We start from the raw sequence: 25,875 nt of genomic DNA on the forward strand, positions 1-25,875 counted from the left end.
AATTAGCAAATAAATCTTTTTTTTTATTCTATGATGTTCCGAATTTCTATTTATGATTCTGAAAAAACTGAATTTAAGTCTTGTAACTAAAAGGGCAAAAGTGAAAAATTCTGTAAGAATTGTCGATTTTAGGTGTTTCAGAGGATTTTTCAAACTTAACGTAGGATAAAAGAGTAAAGAGGGGAAAAGAGGACAGACTGTGATCCCTAGAATTGAAATATATGTTTTTTTTAAATTAAATTTTTGAGTTTTTCATTCCAGATATTCATCGACTCTTCTAGAATTGAATCTGCAATGGATTTTTGATCTGCCAAGATAGCTTTGCAAATTAGCTTATGTTAATGAGGAGGCAGATATGAATATTATGAAACATATCTGAACAGGTTGTGATCAATTAAAATTTCCATATCCTTTTTTTTCAAAATGTATTAGGAAGAGAATTTAATTTGTTTAAAAATGCTTAGTAAGATTGGAAAGAGGAACGTGGTAAAAAGTAAGCCCTAAGTATAAACAAAAAGAGAGTTTAGCTCGATTCCGAGGGAGCCTTGACGATAATTGATATTTTTTTTCTTGGAACATGGAAAATAACATTACGTGGGTTTTCCAGTCTATATATCGATCAGATAGAATTAGAACGACAAGGAAAATTAAAGAATTAAATTTATTGATTTCAATGTAGAAGTTACAGTTTTGTGCAATATTGTGTGACTTTTAAAAGATATTTATAAAGAATGCCAGTCATTGTAGTTTCATATATAGAGATATCCACCTTCTTCCTGATGATTCAACATGACGTTGTAATTTCTGAGCAGGAAAACATGAAAAGACGATTTCAGTCCAATGATCCATTATCGCAGATCAGTTATTCATAAATGACGAATAATTTTTATATTAGGCGAATTTTAGCAGATGAACTATATTAAAATGGTCTAATTTTCTGAAAAAATTAAATTTTCTACGTAATTTCCATTTAAAATGAAATTAAATAATATAGATAAATATCTTTATAGTCTTTAAATTTTTATAAGAGGCTATTAAGTTTACAGAACAATTTCAAGACTGGAACTTCAGTGACTTTTTACTGACTACCAGTGAATTATCACTGCTTTTAAAATTTTTAAATAAATCAATGATTTATATTTAGAAAGTATGGTGTTTTGGTACCATTTTGTTATCATTCTGATTCAGTCTTTTATCTTAATGATAAGCATTCAAGGAAACAAGATACACTCTTTCCAATTTTAGATACGTTTATGAACTCAATATTCTTCTTAACATTCCCGTACAACCTCGTTGCTATAATAATATAATTTAGCACATCGTGGTTTCCTTGCGGTTCTTAGCTGCTCAAATTTTTCTTGCCTTGATAAGGGTGCTATATGAGTGCCGAAACGTTGGTGATTATTTTTTACAAATGTTTTTTTTTGTCGTGATTTGATAATAACCAAAATAAAAAAGACGGGAAGCAATCGAAAAAGAGAAAGAAGGGGATTTGATTGATTACCTTCTCATTTTTCTTTCCTCTTTTTTTATTTTTTAAGCAAAACAGAATTTTTTTCTTTTATTTTTAAGAGAAGTTTTTTATCTTTTCTCAAGTTACAAAAGGAACATTTTATGGTGGTTGTTCTTTGGTCGATAGATTCTTGGCTTTATTTTCCAGAATTCTGACTCAAACGATTCGTTAACGAACGGAAAGATACAATTAGAACAGAAGAAGAGATGAAAATACAGAACAACTTTGAAGGAAGCAAGAAACTGCTTTATAAAAAAATGAAAGGAAATAAAAGTACAGAATTTGTCAACATGAGAAATAGTAGGGGGGAAATGGTATATGATGCAGGCGGAATAGGCTTTCAGAGACTATTTTAGAAGACAATTCGGAGATGAAGCTATAGGGCACCACAATTGCGATGTTGAACACGATGCGATAGAAAACTCAATTGAGAAAGTCTGTGTCACTGAGGTTAGGGTTATAATTAAGAACTTGAAAAACGGTAAGACTGCCGGGGTAGACGGTATTAACGCTGAAATGCTTAAACACGGTGGCGCGTGCATACCACATAGACTGTGCGAATTGATAAATTTATGTTTTGAGATGGGAGACGTCCCAGACGATTGAAAAACAGCGATTATCGTACCAATATACAAGAGAAAGGGAGATAAAAGCGACTGCAATAATTACAGAGGGATTAGCTTATTAAGGACCGTAAGTAAAATATACTCAAAAATACTTATTCTTAGGGTAATGAAAATAAGAGAAGCAAAGATTTGGGAAGTTCAAAGTGGGTTTATGCCAGGAAGGTCATGTACGGATCAAATATGTAGCTTAAGGCAAATAACAGAAAAAAGTTTGAGAGTAGGAAAAAAATTTTCTGTGCATTTGTTGACCTAGAAAAAGCTATTGACAAAGTAGATAGAAGTAAGCTTTAGGAAGTCCTGAAAGAGTATGGAGTCAATGGATGGCTCCTACAAGCTATAAAAATAATATATACAGGTAGCAAAGCGAGTGTAAGAGTGAATGGGAAATTGAGTGACTGTTTCGATATTATTCAAGGAGTTAGACAAGAATGCGTTATGTCTTCATGGTTATTTATATTATTTATGGCCAAGTGTTTAAGAATGGCTCTCTTCGACGAAGAGGGTGTGTATCTCGAAACAGTAAGGGTACGTGGGTTAGCGTTCGCAGATGATAAGGTTGTTATGGCAGAGTCTATCGAAGACCTACAAAGAATGTTGAATAAACTAGATGCAAGCATGAAGAGCATGGGCCTCAAAATTAACGCAGATAAAACAAAAACTATGGTGTTCGAAGGAAAGAGTGAGAAAACACTATGCAATATTTTATTAAATGATGAGAGAATTTAACAAGTTGATAAGTTCGTATACTTTGGTATCTTATTTACTTATCAACATGAACATGAACTTATCAAGAAAAAGATAAGAGTAAAATTAACGGAATTGACATGAGATTCATGCGCATAATATGCTGGAAAATTCTGATGGACTGAGTAAGTAACGAGACAATTCTAAAAGAATGTGGTGCAGAGTAGACGCTAGTAGACACTTGGGAAAGAAATCGGTTAAGATGGTTCGGACATGTTGAGAGAATACCAAATGAACGACTAACAAAAACAATTGTATCAAGGTAAAGTAAATGGTAGCGTGCCCAGAGGTAGACCGCGGAAAGAATGGTTAGAATGTGTCAATGAGACCCTAGTTAGAAGAGACATAAGAGGTCATAGAAACACGAGAGTCTGCATGAAAAAATGCATGGACATGAAATAAGCTAGAGATGTATGCCAAGGCAAGAAAGTATGGCGGCAAATAGTTAATAAAAAGAGTATCAGTAGAGTGAATGACGCCTGAAACAAAAGACCTTGGCCATTAATGGACCCAAGTGGGGAACCTTACATAACAACTTTGTGAGGATTTTCACTTGGGGTGATTGCTAGAGAGATTGATCAGGAACCTGGGTCGGAGCAGTGTTGTGGAACGAACGTGTTATTTACATAAATAACACGAGAATTCTGGATCAATCTGAAAATTCTCTATCCCTTCCACACACTACTCATTTCCCCAACCGAGTGAGTCACACCTACCCCGAAAGGGTAAAGGGTAAAGGCTTAATAGTGTAACTTGATTATTGGACGTTAAATTTGTAATAAATTTTCTCCTATATTTCGTGAATAATATTAATACCCTTGTTGCAGTTTTCAATTCAAATATTTGAAATCTTAGGATAACATCTCTATTAAATCATTGAAAAGTTCAAATTTTCACATTGGAAGCCTTGATAGTTAATTTTAAATTGAATAATTTTAGATTTTTTTGTTCTATATCATTTGATTGGCTTTTTAAACATGCAAAATGGCTGGTGTTTTAAATCCTTTTAAATCGTAGAATACCAAATTAAAAGACTTGACAGTTGCACAATTTTCAATTAAAAGTATTTGTAATCAAACAGTTATGAAGTAAATGTCTTCGAAAAAATGTCAAAACAATGACAAATTTAGAAAATTATTTTTCAAAATTATCCTTAACAATTCCAAGATTCTAGAACCAAGCATTGAAAATTGAATTTTTTGTGCATCTGAAGATGTTCCAAAATATCGAAGATTTCAAAAGCATCCTATGAAGAAAATCGAATTTGAAGTTTTACAATTGTGTAATTTCAACCATTGGAATCATATTATAACCATGTTTTTTTTCAATTTAATTTTTTATGTAATATCTTAATACCTTCAGATTTTTATTTCAAGATTTAAAAAAATATATTAAAAATTTTTTAAATATTTTATTAAAAGATTTTGAGAATAAAGGATAATTATAAATGAAATGTTAAAAATTACACGATTAGAAATTAAAAAGTTAAAAATTGTGTTGTTTAAAATCAAAACAGATCCAAATTAAACTAGCTGTAATTGACAGCTCAGAAATTGAATATTTTTTTAAATTTTATTTTTTATAATTTTAGATTTCTGAATTTTCATGATAAACACCAAATTTAAGCGTTTCACCTGTAATAAGTTTTAATTTTACAATTAAAATTGAGCTAGTTAAATTCTGAAGAATTTAATTATTAATTTTAAAATTTATTGCCTATTTTTAAACGATTTATATTTACTTAAAACAAATGAAATTTTACACGCAAAAAAGTTATCCGTAAAAGAGTCACGAACTTATAGCTAGGTCTCGGATACGGGATAAAAAAATGAAACATTAATTCTTTGTTTCTATGGTAAATGTATAGATAAATTTCGAAATTTTTACAAACAGTTCGAAGTTCCTGCGAACAGATCTTGATAATTTCAGACTTTAATATAAAAAGGGTAAATTTTTATTTGTAAGATTTAATTTATATTTATTTATAAATTCGCAACTCTTATTATCAAACTTTTAGCCACTCGCCAGACGAACTCGAACCACACATACGAGGGTGTGTGTGCGTGCCACGTGGAGGCGAACCTTCTTTTTTAGTTCCAAAGTTGCTAGTTCCCAGGTTTGTCGGGCAAGCTCGTGAGTTTTCTGTGGATCTTTTTCCAATCAGTCGTTATATTTTTGTAATTATTTAAGGAAAAAAAGTGACGAATGGTTTTAGACTTATCATAACGAGTTCGTCATTTCTTTCCCAAAATTCGAAGATTATTTACGAAAATACATCAATATCCGATGAATTTTTCTCATATTCGAGACCTAGCTACTAGTTCGTGACTTTTCTACGTATAAGTTTTTTCCTTGTAAAGGGTCGAAATTTTAAACGGGATGTCGATTATACATTATAAATGTCAAGGACTAGGAGAAAGCAAATCTTGTGGTCCTGATTCTGACAAATTCAGATTTTGGTTTATATAAATGACGTAAGTAAGTTACAAACCTGAATCAATTGTGCAAATAAATGTTTTGATTGGATTTATTTATTATATTCAATCTCTCTATTATGAAGCACAGGTAGAGGTTTGACAGCTTTATAATAAGTTAAGATATGGGTGTAGGAGAATGATTATTGTCAACTAGAATTAAATACAAATTATTTATGTCTGAATCCCAAAGAGTGTCGAGAACGGATACAAACCTTCACTGTATCTCAGTTTTTAATTAACTGCAATCTTTGCAAATTATAACCTTCTTGTTTCAACATCTGAACGTGACATTTACGACTAAAGAAACCATTTGTTTGCTTATATCCTAGGCTATATTTATTTCATTTTTAATACTTTTTGTTAAGAATCCTTTTATGGCAATACACCGAAAAAATATTCGGTTCTGTTCTGAGCTAAGCGATATTGAACCAGACAAGAAGCATTATCGTCTGTCGATAAATTACCAGTCTCTAGTTTACTGTCGTTTAGCACAGAACAGAACCGTGGGCCAGAACTCTCCCAGGTGTACTACTAATTAAGAATTGGCGCACATGACTCATGACGTCTCCTGCTCCACTATCCCCAATCGAAAAAATTTAACATTTTGTATTGTTTCAATTTTTTTTATTAAATCCATAATACAGTTTCGTTAATTATTACAATACTTACATGCATTGAAAAGAGAGCAAATAATTATGCTTTTGAATTCTTTGAAAATATTTTTTAATTTATTTTTTCATGGAAGCAACCATTTCTTTAAATTCCATGACACCTTCTTCAACAATCTCTTCATATTTTGGGGCTTCTTTTTTAATCTTGAGATACCACTGTTTGATGTTCATGAAATTGCTGAAGTCGTATTCCATTGCCTGGTGAAAAATGTAAATTTTAAATTTAATAAACAATTTGATTTGTTTATGTGTCTTATAAATTATATTAATGATCATATACAAAAAAGAACAATAAATTAATTAATTACCTCAAAAGTTGAAACACTGCATACTAGAGCAAGATCAGCGATTGTCAGATTTTTACCAGCCACGTAATTCTCACCCTCGAGAAATTTTTCCAGAAATCCAAAAGCTGTGTCAAGTTTTTCAAAATCTATTGTGTCCTTAGATTTATTTTCAAAAATAGTTGGGCGCTATTAAATGAAAATTTTAAAGTTTATTATTATTTGTTTATACTTTAGAAAAATATGTTATTTAAAATTATATTTCTTTTATATACGTACGTAGTAAGTTTTAAATAATTGATAGAAGCCCATGTCGAAATATAATCTTTGATCAACGAAGGCACGTTTTTTTGGATCCTTGGGATAAAGAGAATCGTCCTTACCATACTGGTCTGCTAAATATGTCATGATGGCTCGGCTAAACAATAAATCATACTGTCATTTTTTTAAATGTTTAGTAAGTAAAAAAAAGTATTAATCGGATATATTTTTGATCAATTTTGAAACTCACCTCTCCGACAAATATAAACCATTATCGTCCATTGTTGGGATTGTATGTTGAGGATTCATCTTAAAAACCAATTATATATAAAATATATATAAACTATAATAAATATATATAAAATATTAATCAAATTTAATGGAAACAAAAAATGAAAATGTAATACAATGTTTAACTTTACACCTATTATTTCTTACCTTGATAAATTCGGGTTTAAATTGATCCCCTTTTCTGATATCGCAAATTTTTAAGTTCAAATCCACTCCAAGGGCTGCTGCAACCAATCGGACTGCCCGACATGGTGTGCTGTAGATTGTTTGATACAAATCTAGCGGCATTTGTAAATCTACAATGCATTTCATACAAACAATGATTAAAAATATTTTAAAATAAAAATTACTTTTGGTATCAGATTTTAAAAAATGCATTTGAGAAGTGTGTGTTAAAGGCAAAGATAAAATCTAAAGTTTAAAACTCGTGATAAGCCTAACTAAATATTGAGGGAGGTATTATGTATCAGGCCCCTTTTTCTTATTATTTATTATAAAACATTGATGTCAATATACACATTTTAACGTGAGGAGGTTTATTATTCGTGGAGACTATAAACATTTTTTCTGTAATGGAAAAAGTCAAAAGCATCCTGCCCCTGATTTACTTTGAAATATGAAAATGCATTTCCCTTATTTATAAAGTATACATTTTATAAATTATTTCTATGTTAAATAAATAAATTATTTCAAAATAGCGAATTAAATATTTTTAAGCTCTTCATTTATTAATTTATCTATACTTTATTAGTTTCTAATATACTTAATTAATTTGTTTTTAACAAAAATGAAAAAATATCAAAATAAATAACCTGAGAATTTAAGAACGACAAACGCAACCAACAGGTACGACGGTCGAGTAGCAGAAACAAGGCCAACTAACTGGTTTGATCTCTGATATCGTTAACTAGAATCATCTCAGTAACGTAACAGTGCTTTGACTAAAAAAGGGTGTTCAGTAATATTTATTTTTCTCGTCCTTTCAAAAGTGACTATTATTATATAATATTTTCAATTTTTTCTTTAAAAAATTCTGTTCAACAAAACTGTGTAGGTGTCAAATTCTCCTCACAATTTAAAAAATTTTTAAAACAATCAAAATTTGACAATTGAAAAATTAAAATATACTCAATAGAACTACTCGAATAGCGCAGTGTTAAAAATTATTAAACAATTAAAATTTGGAATCATTTAAAATTGAAAGAGTTTTAAGGTTGAACAATTTTTTAATTTGTTTGGTTTTCAATAGAATAAATAAAAAAAATTAACTTTTAAAATGTATTAATCTAGAATATTTATCATTAAAAATTCAAGAAATTTCAAAAAGTATTTTGATAACAGCAAAAAATGGTAAAAATTGTCATCCTTTTTGGTTAGAAATTCATTTCTTTCTGTTTGAAAATTTAACAATTAAATTGATTTTTATATTATTTACTTGACTAACAACAATTTTTTATTTATAAATTCATCTGTTTTATTGAACATTCGTCTTTTTGGTATGAAAATTCATCTTTTTGGTATAAATTTCATTTCTTGGTTACAAATCAACTGTATTGAAAGTTTAATTAATTTGTTAAAACTTCATCCTTCTGGTTGAAGATTGATCATTTTAGTTGAAAGTGCATGTCTTTCATTGGATATTAAGCTACTTTTTCAAAAATTAACTTTTTTTATGTAATTTTTTTAACTGAAAATTTATTTATTTGTTTGCAAGTTTAACTGTTTAGTTTAGAATTAACTTTTTTATTGAAAATTTAACTGTTTTGTATAAACTTCGTCTTTTCGGTCTGAAAATTCAGCAATTCGGTTAAGATTTCAACTATTTGGTACGAGGTTAAAGTTTTTTTAGAACAATCTTTTTTGTTATTGAAAATTAATTTTCGTAGATGAAAATATAAGGATTATATTTTTGGCTTGAAATTAATTTTTAAAAATTTTAAGATTCAACTATTTGGTTGAAAATTGAGGTAATTTGTTAATTTTTTGGAAGAACCTTAATCATCTTGTTTGAAAATTCAAATATATAATTAGCCATTTTTGTGTGTATTTTCTTTTAAAATGGTCTTTTATAGTACAAAATTAATCTTCTTTGTTGAAAGTTCAATGGTTTTCTAGAAGGATCGTCTTTTGGCTTAGAAAATTCAACATTTTGGATTAATTTTTTTATTGACAGAGAAACCTTTATTGAAATCGAAAATTCAACTCTTCCTTTGGTTGAATTAACTATTTTCTTATTTACAATGAAAATCGTTTTTTGGCTAAAACATAAACTAATACCCGCAAATTGTCTGAAATAATTTGTTTGTATTTTTGGGCAAAATACTAAATTTTTTACTTTCTCGGCTAATAATTTATTTTTGGACTATGAAGAATATTTTCCAAAAGGTTTAAAACCATTTACTCCAAATTTTAGAAAAGTCATATAACTAAGCAATTACCGTGAAAATTAACAATAATTTAAATATAAAAGCCGGCAAAATGGAATAATCTAAAAAATTTCAATCTAAATTTAAAAGATTGCAAAACTATGCAACTTTCCAGGCCGTTTCACTTTGAACTCTCCTAAGATTTAATCAAATTATGTGAATAAAGCGCTTAAGTTTCAATAAAATTAGGCTCGAGTTATTTTCAGTTATACATTTTTATTTTAAACTGTTTGAAATTGAATACATTAGGATTTGAAAATTTAATCTTAATGATTAATTCCTAAAATTTCAATTAAATCATGTTTGAAATTAAAGCGTTTAAAATCTGAAAATAAAACTATTCAATTAAGTTAGCAGTTCAAACGTCCCCTGCGAACTCCCTCTCCAGTTTTTCTCCAACATTCCCCTCTTCCAAACCACTCACTTTACCCTTCGACACTCATCTTCTGAATGTACACCTTGCGTATCCCTCTACTACCCTCATCATCCTCGCTTTCCCAGCTAACACACCCCTTCGCCTACTACCCTTCTTCAGCGATCATTTTTCTCTCTTACTCACTCTCATTTCTAATCAGTACCCCTACTTTCTCTCATTCAGACTCACTTCCCCTATTTTCCATCCCTTCATTATCCCCTACTTCCCGTAACTAACTCTACCACCCCCCTCATTATTACTACTTCACATACTTCCCCTGCTCCTCCTCCTTCCCTTTCCCGTATTTCCCCTTATTCACTTTCACTTCCCTTACTTCCTCATTATTTCCCTACTTCCCCTTGATTCTCCTACTCACCTCATCTTATTTTCCCTCATTTGATCTTCTCCCGTCAACTCAGTTCCCTTCACTACTCCTCTATTTTCTCTCCACTCATTTTTACTCAGTTCCCCTACTACTTCGCCCCTCATGTTCCCTTCTCTCCCTTCCCCTCTTTCCTCTCACCATCGCTACTCCCTTCACCTAATTTCCCATAATACAGCTACTTCCCCTACTCTCATTTCCCTTACTTCACCCACTCAACCTCACTCATTTCGGTTTACTTCCTCTTCTTTCATTAAGCCTCACTTCCCTAATGCATGTTCACTCATTTCCGTTCACTTTTCCTACTGCCCTCTCCTAATCTCTTCTTATTTCCACTCTCTTTTCCTTCTTTTCGCTTCTTTTGCCTTCCCCTCAATATCCCTTCTACCCCGTCCTCATTTGCTCTACTTTTTCTCTCATAATTTCCCCTTACTTCCCCTCATTGGAGAACAGTAGGATGGCACCTGATCGTCACTACAAGGGTTTCTGCCTGGGGTTACAAAATCCAAAAACTTTATAAAACTGAATCTTTCGAAATTTTTAAATATAAAGATGAAGGAAAGAACAATTATTAATTAAATCGAAAATAAATGATATAATTACAAACTTCAGAGTAACTAGCTGAAATGAAACCATTTTCAATTGGAAGGGGCTATTTGTATTGAAATTTCGGGTCGAAAATTCGAATTTTATCGGTATATATAAAAAATCGTTTTATTATAGAAGAGAGTTTCGAATGAGAATGAAAATTTGCTTTTTTCTATGATAAACATCATTTTATTTCCTAAACTTTAAATCATACAAAATTTGAAGTACAGTCGAATCCGGATTTAGTGAATCTAAATTTAGTGTTTCCAAGAATTGACGCCGGGCCACTGAGGTTATTGAGAGGAGCTAAGAAGGGGGGGGGGTGCGATGTTCATTCAGTCATGACAAAACAGACCGAGAAACAGGAGAGAGAGAAAGCATTACCGAGACTCTGGATTCATGGTCACCGTCAACCTCAAAACCGACACTAAATCTAGATTATTCTTAATTCGATAGGTTCTCTCTATTAAAACCTATCTATGCATTGGATAGTAAGAAAGGGTGGTTGAAATTGTGTTCAATAGATCTTAATTGTTTTATTTCTTATTGAAAAAATCATACTTATTGAAACTTATTTTAAGGTATGATCATATATTTATTTACATAAATTCACAACTTCACTTCTTTAAAAATGCAACTAATTCCTTGAAATCTTTCATAAACTCTGTGTTAATTCCCTCGAACTTCGGTGCTTCTTTTTTTATTCTTTGGTACCACTAACTGACGTTCTTGAAACTACTAAAGTCGTATCCCAATGTCTAACGAAAAGAATAAATTACAAATGAATTAAATGAAAACTTTAAATATTAAAAATATGGTTACAATTGCCTCAGAGATTTATATGAAAAGTTAAAATTAACGTTTGAAAATTCCTATTTTTCGCAAAATATCACACAAACTAGTTTGTTATAAAATTATGTGCAAAAAATGTTCTAACTTATAAAACGAATATTTCACGATAGTTGATAAGAGCGATGTAAAACCTTCCACTTAGGAAGTCATCACGTTTAAAATGAATTTCCTTAACAAAAAGAACAAATCTGAAAGTTTAAGGAAGATCGATTGAACGTGAGGCCAACACGAATGACAAACTGTTTGAATCGGTCGTGGCATTTTATTGAATAACCTCAATTGTTTGTCGGAAATACATTAAAGAAATAAGTAAACAAGTAAATGAATAATTTGGTTTTTAATTTTTGGAAACAAAATATCAAATAAATAATTTAAACATAAATTTTTGAATTGTGGAATTTCTTCCAACGGAACTTGCTAGACGGTACGACATTTCTTTTAATCATTGTCTATCTATAAGTGAATGTTGTCTCAAGCTAAATATCCTTGAACAGAATAAAGTTCTAGAATCAATTGTTATAATATTCCTTCTCAAAAGGACAGCAACTTCTTATAAATTTAATCTTGGAGATTCATTATGTAAATTAAATATTTACCTACCAAACTGGAAATTATTTAATTTTCTTGAAAAATTACTTTGTGATTAATTTCTTATAAAAATTGTGGAATGCATAATCTTCTTCTGCTTGTTATTATAAACCTTTTTTATTTAATTAAATATCTATTTTTGAATCATACATTATATATATTCAAATCATATATAGATCTATATGCTACTTTTTTGCGAAGACATTGGTAAATTACATAAAATTGATGGTGCTCACAGATTTTAAAATCATCATTAATTATTATTTTGCTCATTTATCGGTTTGAATACTAGCTTTTTCTAAAAAAAAAGATTATGCTGTCACACGTGATTTGTATAGTCCCGCAATAAATCGCGCACCAGTCAAGTTTATATCCTTAAATCCAAATTTTTCAAAGTCCTTACTGCACCGCTCGTACCAGTCATTCACATTCTCATATACACTGATGTCGAAACCGCATTCCTGAAATCAGATCAGAAATAAATTATGTATCGATCAAGAATTAAGTACTTGAATTCCAATTGAAAAAGTACAAAATAAAATTTTAATTAAAATTCTGTTTAAATTTATGAAAATTTATATATTTAAAAATTATTACTACTTACAACCATGGAACAGACAGAAGTAATTATAGTAAAGTCAGCAATTGTTATTTCATCGCCAGCAACGTATTGACTATCTTCAAAATAAACATTCAAAATTTCGAAAGCTCTTTCAAGAGCCTGAACATCTTCTTCTTTAGCAGCTTCTATCATTCCAAATGCCACAAAACCCTATAATAACAAAAATTTGACTTCAGCATAACTTATAATTTATCATTTAGTATTCTACTTAATTAGAATATTTTAGTTTATCATGTTTATTAAATTATAACTATCTCTCTAAATTTTTATAAGTAAAAACCTTCAATTCATTTTCGACTGAATAGTCAGTCGGACTAAGAATCATTCAAGGTTCTTACTGATTAGAGAGTTAATGTCATAAGTATTATTTTAATTTTATAATCCAAGGATATCTATAATATATAAAAACCATTACTTACATAGCATTTAAAAAAAAGGTCATAAAGTGTACCAATATCAAAAAATAATCTTTGATCTATAATGCCCTTCTTTTGAGGATCTTTCGGATAAAAATGATCATTTTTGGCGTATTTGTTTACCAGATATCCTAGAATTGCTCGGCTGGAAATACAACAGATTTTATCAGTATATTTATTATAACATGTGATATTCTTCATAGTGCGTACGTAGAATTCCACTAAGAATCAGTAATTATTAAAAAATAATTAAAAAACACGTGACAGTTTCTTGAGAATCAGTCAGAAGTTGCTTTAACAATCTGCCCGCCTCTCCGGCATATTCTCATTGCGCGCTGGCCGCGCGACGGTTGACTCTCGCGCTTCGACTCTCTATAACGGGTTACCTCGCGCTTCGCGCTCGGATATTTATTCATTGCATTTGGAATGCTTGAATAAAACTATATCAAGAAGATTTCTTTTAGATGGCATTATTTATATGCGTCTTCATATTCTGAATTCTCTACTTAATTAAGTACAGTCAAAGATTACGTTTCTCAAAGCTCTGCAGGTTTTGAGGTACGCATTCTCATCGTGACAATCGCGCTGCGCGCTCGATTTCCAACAGACATATGTAAACAGGTTTTGTTGAATCTTTTTTTTTTTCGTAACTTTCGTCGCTTTCCACACTTTTTTTTGCAATGTTATTTTTCACGAATAAAACGAAAAATATGCGTCCTATCCAGAAGCGATTCTTATCAAAATAATAAATTTTTTTTGCGATAACAATTTTTGTTAATTCATCTTTTCTGCATCTTACATACTTTGACCACAAAATGGAATTTTTTATTATGTTTTGTGCAATAAAAATTTGAATTTTCGATTTTCAATGAAAATCCAAAAATTCATTATGATAATCTTATAAGGCTTTCAAAAAGAAATGGTTTTCTTCTTCTCAATTTCTTTCATATCGTGCATTTTTTCACTTAAAAAGTTGATTTTCTGTTGATTAAGAAAATTTAGCAAATGCTATAATTCTGAGAATTTATTTTTATCGAAAAAAGTCATCATGATAAATTGTTTGCTTTTTTCAATACTATAAATATCCGTACATAGAATTTTCAAATTCAGAAAAAAGTGGTCTCAAAAATTTTTTAAATGCGCTCATTTCTTGAACTTTTATCAAAAATGGCTGGTCAACGAACTCGTCCTTTCTTTTATGACCTAAAAGAAAGTGTGCCAAAGATGGATTTGATTTGTTCATTTTTTCGAGATTTATCGTGTTTACGGACGGATGGTCGGACGGACAGACAGACATACGCCATCGTAAAAACATGATTTTCGGATTCAGGGGGTCTCGAAACGTGGAGATCCGTTGAAAAACTGTGATGTCAAATTTCGGACAGTTCTAATACTTTCTCAATCATAAATGATGAGAATGTAAAAAGTTACTGAAGCTTTTGTGAAATTACTTGATATTTCAGGCACTTCAGTATGTCGTCATACATCTCTTTAAAAATAAATATTTAAATTTATAAGCAGGCCTATACATTTAATTGAAATCATCAATAGTTAGGTTGATACGAACCTTTCGCACAAAATAAGACCATTATCATCGATCGTAGGTATAACACGTTGTGGGTTGATCTGAAAAAAATTAAATGATTCAAATAACTATTTTTAAACTTTAATCTGTATACTCAATAATAAACATTACAAAAAAAATGAATATGAATTTAAGTGGCTATTTTCAGTTTGTTCTTGTGAATTCTAGAAAATTTTGTGAATCGCAATTTTGAAATTAAGAATTATAATTACAAAAATGTGTTTCTTGAAGAAAAAATTTAAACTGTAAATTAATCTTGATTAATAAACGCAACAATGTAGTGTTCTTAAATTTTGACCAAATGTTTTTAAAATAATCAAAGGTTTCTATTCATAAGCCTGTGACCATATTAAATGAGGCAATATGCATTTATCTATTAATAAAGATTAAGAATTTTTTGCACCACAAAAGTAACTCAAAATTCCGAAACATTTTGCTACCAGACTATGATTTGCATTCTTGTTCACATATTAAAAAAAAAAAAAAAAAATCAAATTATGAACAAAAATTGAGAATATCTTGGTTTGCAGAATGCATAGACTGTAGGTAACGATAAAAAATGGTCAGTTAATTACTGATGACCACAAAACTATCGGTACCGAGAAATTTAAAGAACAATAAGATAATAGTTTTTGTAAAAACCCAGGGAACATTTGAAGTACTTTTTATTTATTTTGAAATAGTTTTAAGAAAATATTTACAAATATTATAAATAAAACATTCCAAACGATTTTCAAAATTGACAAAAATTGATCCAGAAGATTTTAAAATAATTTTAGTAGTAACTCGAGTCAGTTTAAAAGATATTTAGACATTTTTAGAATTTTGAAGAAATTAAAAATAATTTAAAACTTTAAAATATTTCTGAACATTTATAAAATATTCTTAAATTTTTGCAACCGTCAAAAAGTCTTAATATCTTTTAAACTACAAAAATCCTTCTGAATTTTCTCATTAAAGCTTGTAAAGTTAGGTATGTATAAAATTTAAAACAAATAAACAAAGAAAATTTAAAAATAATCATTCCAAATTTTTATTTTGCATTAAAATTATTTTTTCCTTCGAGTTACAATTTGCCTAAGATTCTTTCATTCTGGACTGAAAAATGTTTTTTGGTTGTAAAATCAACAATTATGATAAAAATTCGTCTTTTTGGTTTGAAAATTTAACTCTTTTAGTAGAAATGTCATCTTTTAAAGAACATAAAATTGCAAATTTTTCGTTTAAAATTAAAATCTTTTTTTCTTATGATTACAACTATTTTGTTGAAAATTCAACTTTTTAGATAAGTTAAAACCCTTTTTATTTCAAATTTAAAAAAAAATTTAACATACTTATCAACTATTATATGCTTTGTTAAGAATTCATCTTTTTAAATTAAAAGTTCAATTACTTGATCAAAATTTGAACTACTTTATTGAAAAATCACTTGTTTGATTGAAGGTTTATCATTTTAGTTTAAAATTGATCTCTAGTTGAAAATGTAAACCATTCTTCTTGGTTGCAAATTCATCTTTTTATGAATTTGCAACTGTCTTTTATTTAAAATTAAAATTTTTTTGTTTTGATGGAAAATTTATCTACTTGGTTAGAAATTAATTAATTTAGTTAAAAATTAAATATTTTGTGGAAAATTTATATTTTTGGGTTGAAATTTTTTTACTTTTTTGTAGAACAATCTTCTCTTTTGCAAAATATTTACAATGTCCTTTGGTTCAAAAAACAACTGCTTAAAAATTAATTTTCTGGGTCCAGCACTCAACAATTTTGTTCAGCATTAGTTTTTGTTATTAATTCAATTATTCTTTAATAAAAATAAAAATCTTTATGTCTCGAAAATCTCGAAATTTTCGTTGTTGAAAAGCTGATTAACTTTTCATTGTTAAAGTTGTTTCATATCTTAAATTTAAAAAATGTTTAATTAAATAAAATAGTTACAGTTTTATCCGGTTTGTGCACTATTTCGAAATTCACAAAAAAATAAAAAGTGGTAATTTTTTATTTTTTATATTTGAAAGAAATAAATATTGTCTAACAAACCCCACCTTCTTTTTCTAAAATTTGTTAGTGTTTTTCGTGTGAAGTTGGTATTTGTAATAAAAAAAAAGATTGCGTAGGTTTTCATTGGAAATTATTGATATTTTGATTTAAAAAAATTAAAGTTTGAAGAGTATTTACAATTTTTCCACAACTTTAGGTTTTTCTGTTGTGTTTCACCTCAAAATGCTATTATCAAATAAAGAATATTATAGGTATATATTAATTCTGAAGTAAAGACATCAATTTTATCCAATTATCAAACATTTTGTCCTTGCTTTTCAATTCTTTAGATAGTGGATACCATAAGAAATTTTTTTATTATTATTTTAAGATTTTAATTTAAAAATGGCATAAGAAAAAAACCGTGCTCGTGCTTGTTTTCTACTTCTTATTAAATCATTAATTAAATAAATCATTTCTCTAAATTTGGATCATATACCGAAATATTGATTTATTATTATTTAAGTATTTAAAGTGGAAAATCAGTGCAAGGCGATGGGAATTTTGGCGAACATTCACTGATTTCGTAGTAAATTTTTAAATTGCAGTTCGAATTTCAGTGAATTTCTTCTGATTGGTAAAGCGAGAAGTATACGTCACTGATTTGAAGTCACCTTTCACTCATTCAAACTTAGAGAGTACATTAGTGCAACTGTTTTCAGCAAATCTCGAAAAAATTAATAATAGGGTTTACATTATAAAAATAATGATAATTTTCAAATTCTTACGTACCTTAACAAATTCTGGTTTCATATGATCGCCCTCGAGGGGATTCACTTTAATATAATTAAAATGGACACCTAATGCTTTAGCGAGCATCATAACTGTCCGGCATGGTGGACTTGGATCAAAATAATAAAAATCGATCGTCATGTTTAGAATAATAATTTTTTTTTTAATCTACGTGAATATTTTATTTTCCTTTTAAGAATACAAGTAGGGAGATTGAGAATAAAGTATAAAACACTGAATGTAAAAAGTAACTGAATTGTGCTAGAGAATAAGCTCAAGTGTAAAGACAATAAGTTGCCATGACTATACAGAAGCAAACAATGACAAAAAGAAAGTATATTTAAGAATATACTTGTCTAATAGGTTCTAATTATTCAAATTATTCTTTTTTTGTAATCATATAAAAACGAATACTTCCATATTTTAAGTACTAAATTGTAAAGCAAAAAGAGCTTAATTATAAATTCTAATACGCATATACAGGGTGGACACGCTGGGGCTTACATACATGGCCAGTTGAATGCTACCCGTATTGCACAATAGCAGGGGAGAAGCCATTATACAGGGGTATTTTCATATTTCGCGCCTTTAAAGTTGCATTTGGATCGGCCATTCGGCCAAGTCCGTGCATCTTCGGATCAAGTTTATGAGAGTTTCCATGGTTGCGTTCGAAACTTCAAGCGGTTATGTTCAGATTCACCTATTTGCCCTAGTCGCTGTCAGTAAACATAGGCAATGTCAATTTAAAGTTTACGGATGTAATATTTCATTCACTTGATTAAAAACATATCCTGTCTATTCATAACATACCTTTTTTTATGCAGTAGAAATAAGCATTAAACACCATTCACTCTTCGCCCACTGGAAGCGCAAAATATTATTACTATTTTATACTATTTATCACTGAGCAGCTATTCTATAATGGTATTAGCAAAGAAAAAAAATTACGTTTACTTCTCAGTTCACATGTCTCACTTCATTATTAATTAAACACTTTTATTATTTGTAATTACTATATAACATAACCTATATTGTTTTTACACTTGTATCCGTTTGAAGTTTCGAACGCAACCATGGAAACTATCATAAACTTGATCCGAAGATGCACGGACTTGACGGAATGGCCAATCCGAATGAAAGTTTAAAGGCGCGAAATATGAAAATACCCCTGTATAATGGTTCCTGCCCTGCTGTTATGCAATTCGGGTAGCATTCAACTCACCATGCATGTAAGCCCCAGCGTGTCCACCCTGTAAATATATAGAATGATAACGCAGGAATTGCAATATATACCGTAATTCCTGCGCTATATATCGCAATTATCACATTATAATAGCGTAAAATCGTGATATCGTAAATTGCAAGATTTTACATCATATTATTATTTTATTATACTACATATAAGAGGGTTCTAGTAGTGGGCAAGCGATGTTAGTGCATTATAATATCCTAAAAAGCCCCGGAACCTGCTTGTACATCATTCTGTACAATATATCCATACAAAACAAAGTCCAAGTTAAGGAATTTTCAAGCATTTGACGGGTTTTTATATAAGGTATCAAAAGATTGATGTAATTTCAAAGAATTTAAAAAGGCTCCTAAGAAGGTATTTCAGTAGTTTTTCAAGGTAAAATCGAATTCTTAAGGTTCTGATGGTGTTTGAATTAAAATTATTCGCCTTGCTTTACCAGTCATCGGCCCAATTCTCTTGCACATCTACAATGCATCCCTGCAGGTAGGAATATTTCCAGATGCCTGGAAAGAGGCGATTATTCGCCCTGTTCCTAAAATGTCTAACCCTAACTTTCCTAATGATTCCCGTGTATTCTTTTGTATTTTTCGTCGCTGAATCCGAATCCACTCAGATTGTGGGGTTTCCCAGTTACTTTTCAAGAAAAATGCACAAAAGATAGTTTTTTATGGTTTATAATAAAAAAAAATGGCTAAGAAAATAAAATACCCCGTAAATTTTACCAGACAGATGTATTCTTATGTATTTTTCATCGCTCAATCCGAATCCGAAGTCAGATTGGGGGTTTCCTAGTTACTTTTCGCGAAAAATGCAAAAAACATGGGTTTTTATGGTTTATAATAAAAAAATTGTCAAGAAAATGAAATATCCCGTACCCCCCAATCTGATTTCGTATTCGGATTCAGCGACGAAAAATACATAAGAATACACCTGTCTGATAAAATAAACGGGATATTTTATTTTCTTAACCATTTTTTATTATAAACTACAAAAAACCATGTTTTTTGCATTTTTCTCGAAAAGTAACTAGGAACCCCCCAATCTGACTTCGGATTCGGATTCAGCGGCGAAAAATTCATTAGAATACACCTGTCTGTTTATCTGCTCAGGATACTTTTTTCTTTTTGTGGGCCTGTGTAATTAATAATGTTCTTGTTTGAGTGTTGTCTCTATTCTGTATTAAATCCTCTTAAAAATAAAATTATGATTTGAAGATAGTGCCAACTCATGCCAATCAAAACTCATAAATCTGGGTTCCGTGCCAGACATAGTACATTTACAGCCTCACTTAAAGTAACTTCTAACCTTAAACTGACAATTGATAGAAGGTAAATAACGGTTTTTGTCCTTTTTGACTTTTCTAAGGCGTTTGATACAGTTAGCCATAATCTACTATTGAGTAGGCTAAAATCGCTCCACCTCTCAAATATGATTGTTAAATGGTTTGAATCGCACCTTAGTAATCGGTCTAAAAGAGTAAAAATTAGCAATAGAGAACGGTCAGTTTGTGGGGAGGTTAAGAGTGGGGTCCCTCAGGGATCCACGCTTACACCCACTTTATTTGATATTTATACCTCTGAATTTGGTAGCGAACTTCGAAAATGCAACTATCACAAATATGCTAAAGACTTTAAGCTTTACCTTTCTGGGCCTATTGGCAATTAGTAGCGTCAACGAAGCATTTTAGTTGAAAGTCCTCAAGAACAGCTCCGATTTTGATAATTTTGTTTCAAAAATTTTGTTTTTTTTATATTATTTAAACTCAGAAACCTTTTGGAGGGGATAAACAAGTATTTCTATGGTTTAAAAAATTGTAATGATATTTAAGTGTAAAAATTTTTTTATACGATATTCATCAAAAACTTTAAAAAACAGATATTTATATTTTTTAATCATGTTGCGGTCATAAATCGCTAAAAATTAAATCGAAATACAATAAACATTTTTCAAATAATTTCTGATCATTTTTTTATATAATAGTGCAGTGACATAAAATTAATATACATAACACAATTAGAAATGTCTTTATTTATTTAGTAATTAAACAATTAATTGTGAGAAATTTAATATCCTATATCAGACATTACTGAAAATATAATGAAATTTAAATAAATAGAATTTTATGAAGACTTGTTTATCAGTTTTTTGGAAATATTTTATTAAATGCAAATGATTTAGTGCTAGACTCACATATACAAAAAATAGAAAATTTAATTTTCATTAATATTCTGCGTATTAGAAGAATAGGCATCTTTTCGTTCCCGTTAAGAATTAGGCTAACTTCATTTAGCTAAGTTTTCAGGAGGAATAAATATCGTAGTATTTATCGAAATACTTACAACGAATTCAAAATTTGAGCATTTTGCATTACAATGTATAATGTAATTTAGGCTCCTATAACTTTCAAAACAAAAAATTTGAAAAGATTTTTATTTATTGTAATACTTCTACGTTCTAACTAAATTCCCTACACAATGAAGTTAGCCTAATTCTTAACTTTACCAAAAAAAAAATAGCCTATTCTTCGTAGAACCCATCGACATTGCCTTTTTCATTACCACGCCACGTGGTCATTTTATATATTTTTACTGTCTCTAACATTTATATTACCTTCTTTTCCCTAAATATCCACAAACAACTCTGAAACTATTGATTTCCAAAATTACTTTCCCATGGTCTCTTTTCATGATAATATCTCAAAGAGATCAAATTTATTTATAAATTATTTCAGAGCTTTAGTCATAACTATTACCTCAGCGAAAAAATATTATAGGGGATTCAAAAGTATTCAGAATGGGCTGTCCAAAAACACATGGAAAATACAAATGTGAATAACAATTTTTTGAAATTAAAAAAAAATCAAAATAAATTTTTACAAAACTTTCTTATTCTCAAAACAGGATAATTTTGTACTAAATAATTTAATTTTTAACCGAAACATGAATTTTCAACCGAGAAGGTTAATTTTTTGGAGAAAAAGCCGAATTTAATAAGAAATGGAATTTTAAACAGTCTATTGGATTTTCAACTATAGAAGATAAATTTTCGGCCAAATAGTTGCATTTTCTTTTTAGAAAAATAAATTTTACTAAAAAATGAAATACTATAATTTTTAATAAAAAAAATTAATTTTTTTACAAAAAAACCAAATGTTTAAGAAAATAGTTAAAGTTTTAATCAAATAGATACATTTTTAACTAAAGTGATGAATCTTCACCTGAAATAGTTTAATTTTTATTTTTAAAATATACAATCAAACAAAAGTCAAGGACTTTAAAAAAAAATTAATTTTCAACCAAAGATTTCAATTTTCAACTAAAGCCATGCACCAAACAATACATTTTTAACAAAGTACTTCAACTTTTAACCCAACAGTGGAATTTTCGACCAAAATGATTAATTTTATACCTTAAAAGATGAATTTTTAACAAAATATAACGCAGTAGTGTGTCAAACATGTACATATTTCTTGACCCACACAGAAAATTTGTACGATGTAAATATATAATTATTGATATACAATTTATTTTACCAACTTTTTTTATTCTGAAATTACTATATAAAGAGATTTTCAGAAAAAAATGGGGACAAAAATTAATTTGTTTAATAAATATCATAAATATTGTTGAAACAATATAAATAATTTTTTGTCCCCTCCAAAAGGTACAGACGGATATTGATCTGGTGATGCAGTGGGCCTCGACAAGTGGCCTTACAATGGCTATAATCATAGGACCTTCTTCCTCTCTATCACTTGAAACAATTGCAGCCCTACCTCCTCCCTTGATCGATCCCGGCAATAAGCGTTGAATTCAGAAAAATTAAGAATTTGTATTCCTATGAATACGCGATTTTTCCTTCTTCTAAAAATCCCCCAACGGGAACAGAAAAAGTGACAATCTTATTCCTCTTAATCATCTTCGTAAAATTTAAGGAAAGCATTTATTTAAACTATATTTTATTATTAAATCTTTCTATAACTTATAAATTCGAAAAATATTCAAATTTATATTTATTTACATTTTAATAATTTATTTAAATGTCTAAAAAAAATCCCAAATTCTACCCTAGAAATTACACATTGTTAAAACTTAAATCTGTAAATTAAAATATATAAGAGTGTATTCACGAATGTATTTAGTTATAAGTATGTATATTTGCGTATGTACCATTATATTATTTGTATGTTAATAGCTTACATCTAATTGTGTTCATTATAGTTTATTTCTTTACTTTTGTTAAATACCTACTTTTCACTTAAATCCTCAAATAGATCGTCGTTATATTTTAACTGTAACTTGTATCACCTGCTCCTTATAGGGCTATTTAGCCCTAGGAACTTTTCATGAATAAATAAAAATACAAATACAAAAATCAAGGTATTTTCATACATTAAAAATTTGTAAAGGTTTTAAGATATTTTAAGAGATTCTATCAGAAATTTTTCTATATTTTCGGAGACTCCAAAGCATTTTAGGGGTCTCCAAAGATTTAAAGTAATTTATATTATTTTAAAGCTCTCTAAGGGATTTTCAAGATATTTAAGAAATTAAAGGGTAATGATTTCTAAGGATTGAAGCAAATTTCATGCAGCCTTAAAGAATTTCCTAAAATTTCGAAAGATATAGAAGGAGTAAGTAATTTTTGGGATTTTGAAGGCTCTTAATAAGGTATTTTACTGAATATCCTAGGATCTGAAATATGCCAAGGGATTTCAGGAAATTTTAACGAATATCATGAAATTTCAAGGAGCTTTACGAAATTTTAAGAGATTTTATAATCCTGTAATCAAATTTTAAAAAATGTATTTTAGGGTATCTCATAGAATCCTAAGATTTCATGTCACATCACGTGTTTCCAAGAAATTTTCTAATATTTTAATGAAATTTAACCAACTGTTTCACAAAAATACAGGAATTTCAAAGGATTTCATAAATTTGAAGATTTACAAATATTTTAAGGTATTTCGAAGCATTTAAATTGTTCTTAAATATTAGGGTATTTTTAAAAAATATTTAGAATTTAAGTAGATGTCAAGAGATTTCAAAGGATTTTAGTGCATTTGAAAAAAAAATTTAAGAAATTTCGATTAGCTTTAAAAAATTTCAAGCGATTTCAAAAGATTAAAAATAATTAAGTGCATTCTGAACAATTCCAAGGAATTTTCACGATATAAAAAAATTCAAGATTAATGATTTTTAAGAATTTTATTGGATCTTTAAGGTTTTAGAATACTTTTAAAGATTCTAAAGGATTGTCTATTGATTTCAAGGCATTACACCAAACTTTCGCTTTCAGTCCAGTGTCAGGGGCTGCCTTCAAATTGCCTCGGACTGATTTCGGTGGATCGGAACGTAAACAGTGAGGGCCGCCTGACTCGTTTCCAGTTGGAATATACATACATACATATATACACACACACATATAAAAAAAGTCGCAACCTCTTTTGACCTGTTCCTCTGAGAAACTGCGGAGCCAACAGTTCTAGGAAGAACGAGAACGGGGTGACCGAAAGCGAGAGTTTGGCGTATATAAGATATTCAAGGATTTTAGTAATTTTATAGGAATTTAAAGGCTCTTAATAAGGTATGTACTTTACACAATTTCTCCGGATATAAATTTCAGAAAATTTCAATCGATTTTAAAGATTTTAAGGTATTTTGAAAGATTTAAAGGTATTTTCAAGCTCCAAAAAAGTTCAAGGAATTGCAAAAGATTTCAAATAGTTTAGGATATATTTTATAGGATTCCAAGGAAGTTTTTCAGAGATTTAAAGAAATTTCAAGGATGATCATCAGCTTAATGTCACTTCACGGGATTTCAAGAGATTGTCGAATATTTTGATAAGATTTCAAAGAATTTGTTTGAAGAATTGAGGTATTTCAAAAGATTTTTTTAATATTTCTAGGCATTTCCAAAGATTTAAAACAATTTTAAATATTTCGGGATATTTAAAAAAATATATCGAAAAAAACAGTTTGTTCAAATTTTTAAAAATTACTACTACTCCCAAAATCATTAACAAAATTTCAGTTTATCGGACTTTGCACTATTTGCTAAATAAATTCTTTAATCTTACATTTTATTTGGGTTTCTATAATGGCAATCATTTTTTTAACTGTTTAGATTAATTTAGGTCACGTTTAGCTTATCCATAAATCTTGAAAAGTATTTAAGAATAATAATATTAATTTTCATTAATAATAATATTAAAGAATTGATAACATGTACTAGCAATTTAAAAAATTTCGAGCAGTGTATAGTTACGTTATTGCATTTTCCACATTGTTCAATTTTTGGATTGCGCCGTATACATATATTGTAGAACCGAATCTCGCATATTGGCTAGCATCGCTATTACTATATTTAAATGATCATATCGTAAGTCAATTAATATTGACGAATTATATTTATTATTTATAATTTAGTAATTATTTGAAATCTCTTTCCCGTCAAATTTTTTTTCTTGCGGTTGTTCTTCAAAAATATTTGACTAGTATTTTTACATTCTCATCTCAATTAAAAGGTATTGGTTTTACGGGAAAAATAAGTTTCGCGGATCCTATCCGAAAAAATAGTTTTTACGTCGGCGTCTGTCTGTCCTCATCATTGTTGTCATCTGCATACTGGATAAATTTGGAAAGATTACCCGGATTGGATTTTGCTTTGGCAAACTTTTTAAGGGCGTAAAAAGAAAGGAAGACTTGGTTAGCCAGCTATTTTGGATAAAAATAAAAAAACTTTTAAGCATTTTGAAAATGTTTGAGACTATTTTTTTTAAGATATAAAAATGTTGTTTACGAATATTCCTACTACTCGAAAAATCAAACAATTTATCAATAAGACATATTTGATAGAGAGAAAATTATCAGTTATAGCATTTTCGAAATTAAAAAAAAAGAAAATGAAAATTTTAAGCCAAGCGACGCACGATTTGAAAAAATTCAGGACAAGAACAACTTCTTGAATTTTCTTGAAAAATCGAACTCAACTTTTGATGGCATAAAACAAATAAAAAATTTCATTTTTCGGGCAAACTATTCCAGATACAAAAAAAGATGATTTTTATAGGAAGCTTGGTTTTCGCTTTAATCGCAAAAAAGAATATTA

At 29.1% G+C, this 25,875-nt stretch overlaps 1 protein-coding gene across 1 annotated transcript; it reads right to left on the reverse strand.

The window, feature by feature from the left end:
• Positions 1-6,088: 6,088 nt before the first annotated feature.
• Positions 6,089-17,766, reverse strand: LOC117170828. The gene is made up of 11 exons (XM_033357872.1): positions 17,514-17,766; positions 14,724-14,782; positions 13,160-13,301; positions 12,723-12,890; positions 12,436-12,579; positions 7,680-7,761; positions 7,015-7,163; positions 6,827-6,885; positions 6,595-6,733; positions 6,340-6,504; positions 6,089-6,229 (listed from the first exon to the last, which is right to left on the reverse strand). The coding sequence occupies exons 1-11, from the start codon at positions 17,652-17,654 to the stop codon at positions 6,089-6,091; spliced, it is 1,389 nt and encodes a 462-aa protein (XP_033213763.1). The 5' UTR covers positions 17,655-17,766.
• Positions 17,767-25,875: the final 8,109 nt, after the last annotated feature.

This window comes from Belonocnema kinseyi, chromosome 4 (genome assembly GCF_010883055.1).
Source record: "Belonocnema kinseyi isolate 2016_QV_RU_SX_M_011 chromosome 4, B_treatae_v1, whole genome shotgun sequence".
In the NCBI taxonomy this organism is placed as follows: domain Eukaryota; kingdom Metazoa; phylum Arthropoda; class Insecta; order Hymenoptera; family Cynipidae; genus Belonocnema; species Belonocnema kinseyi.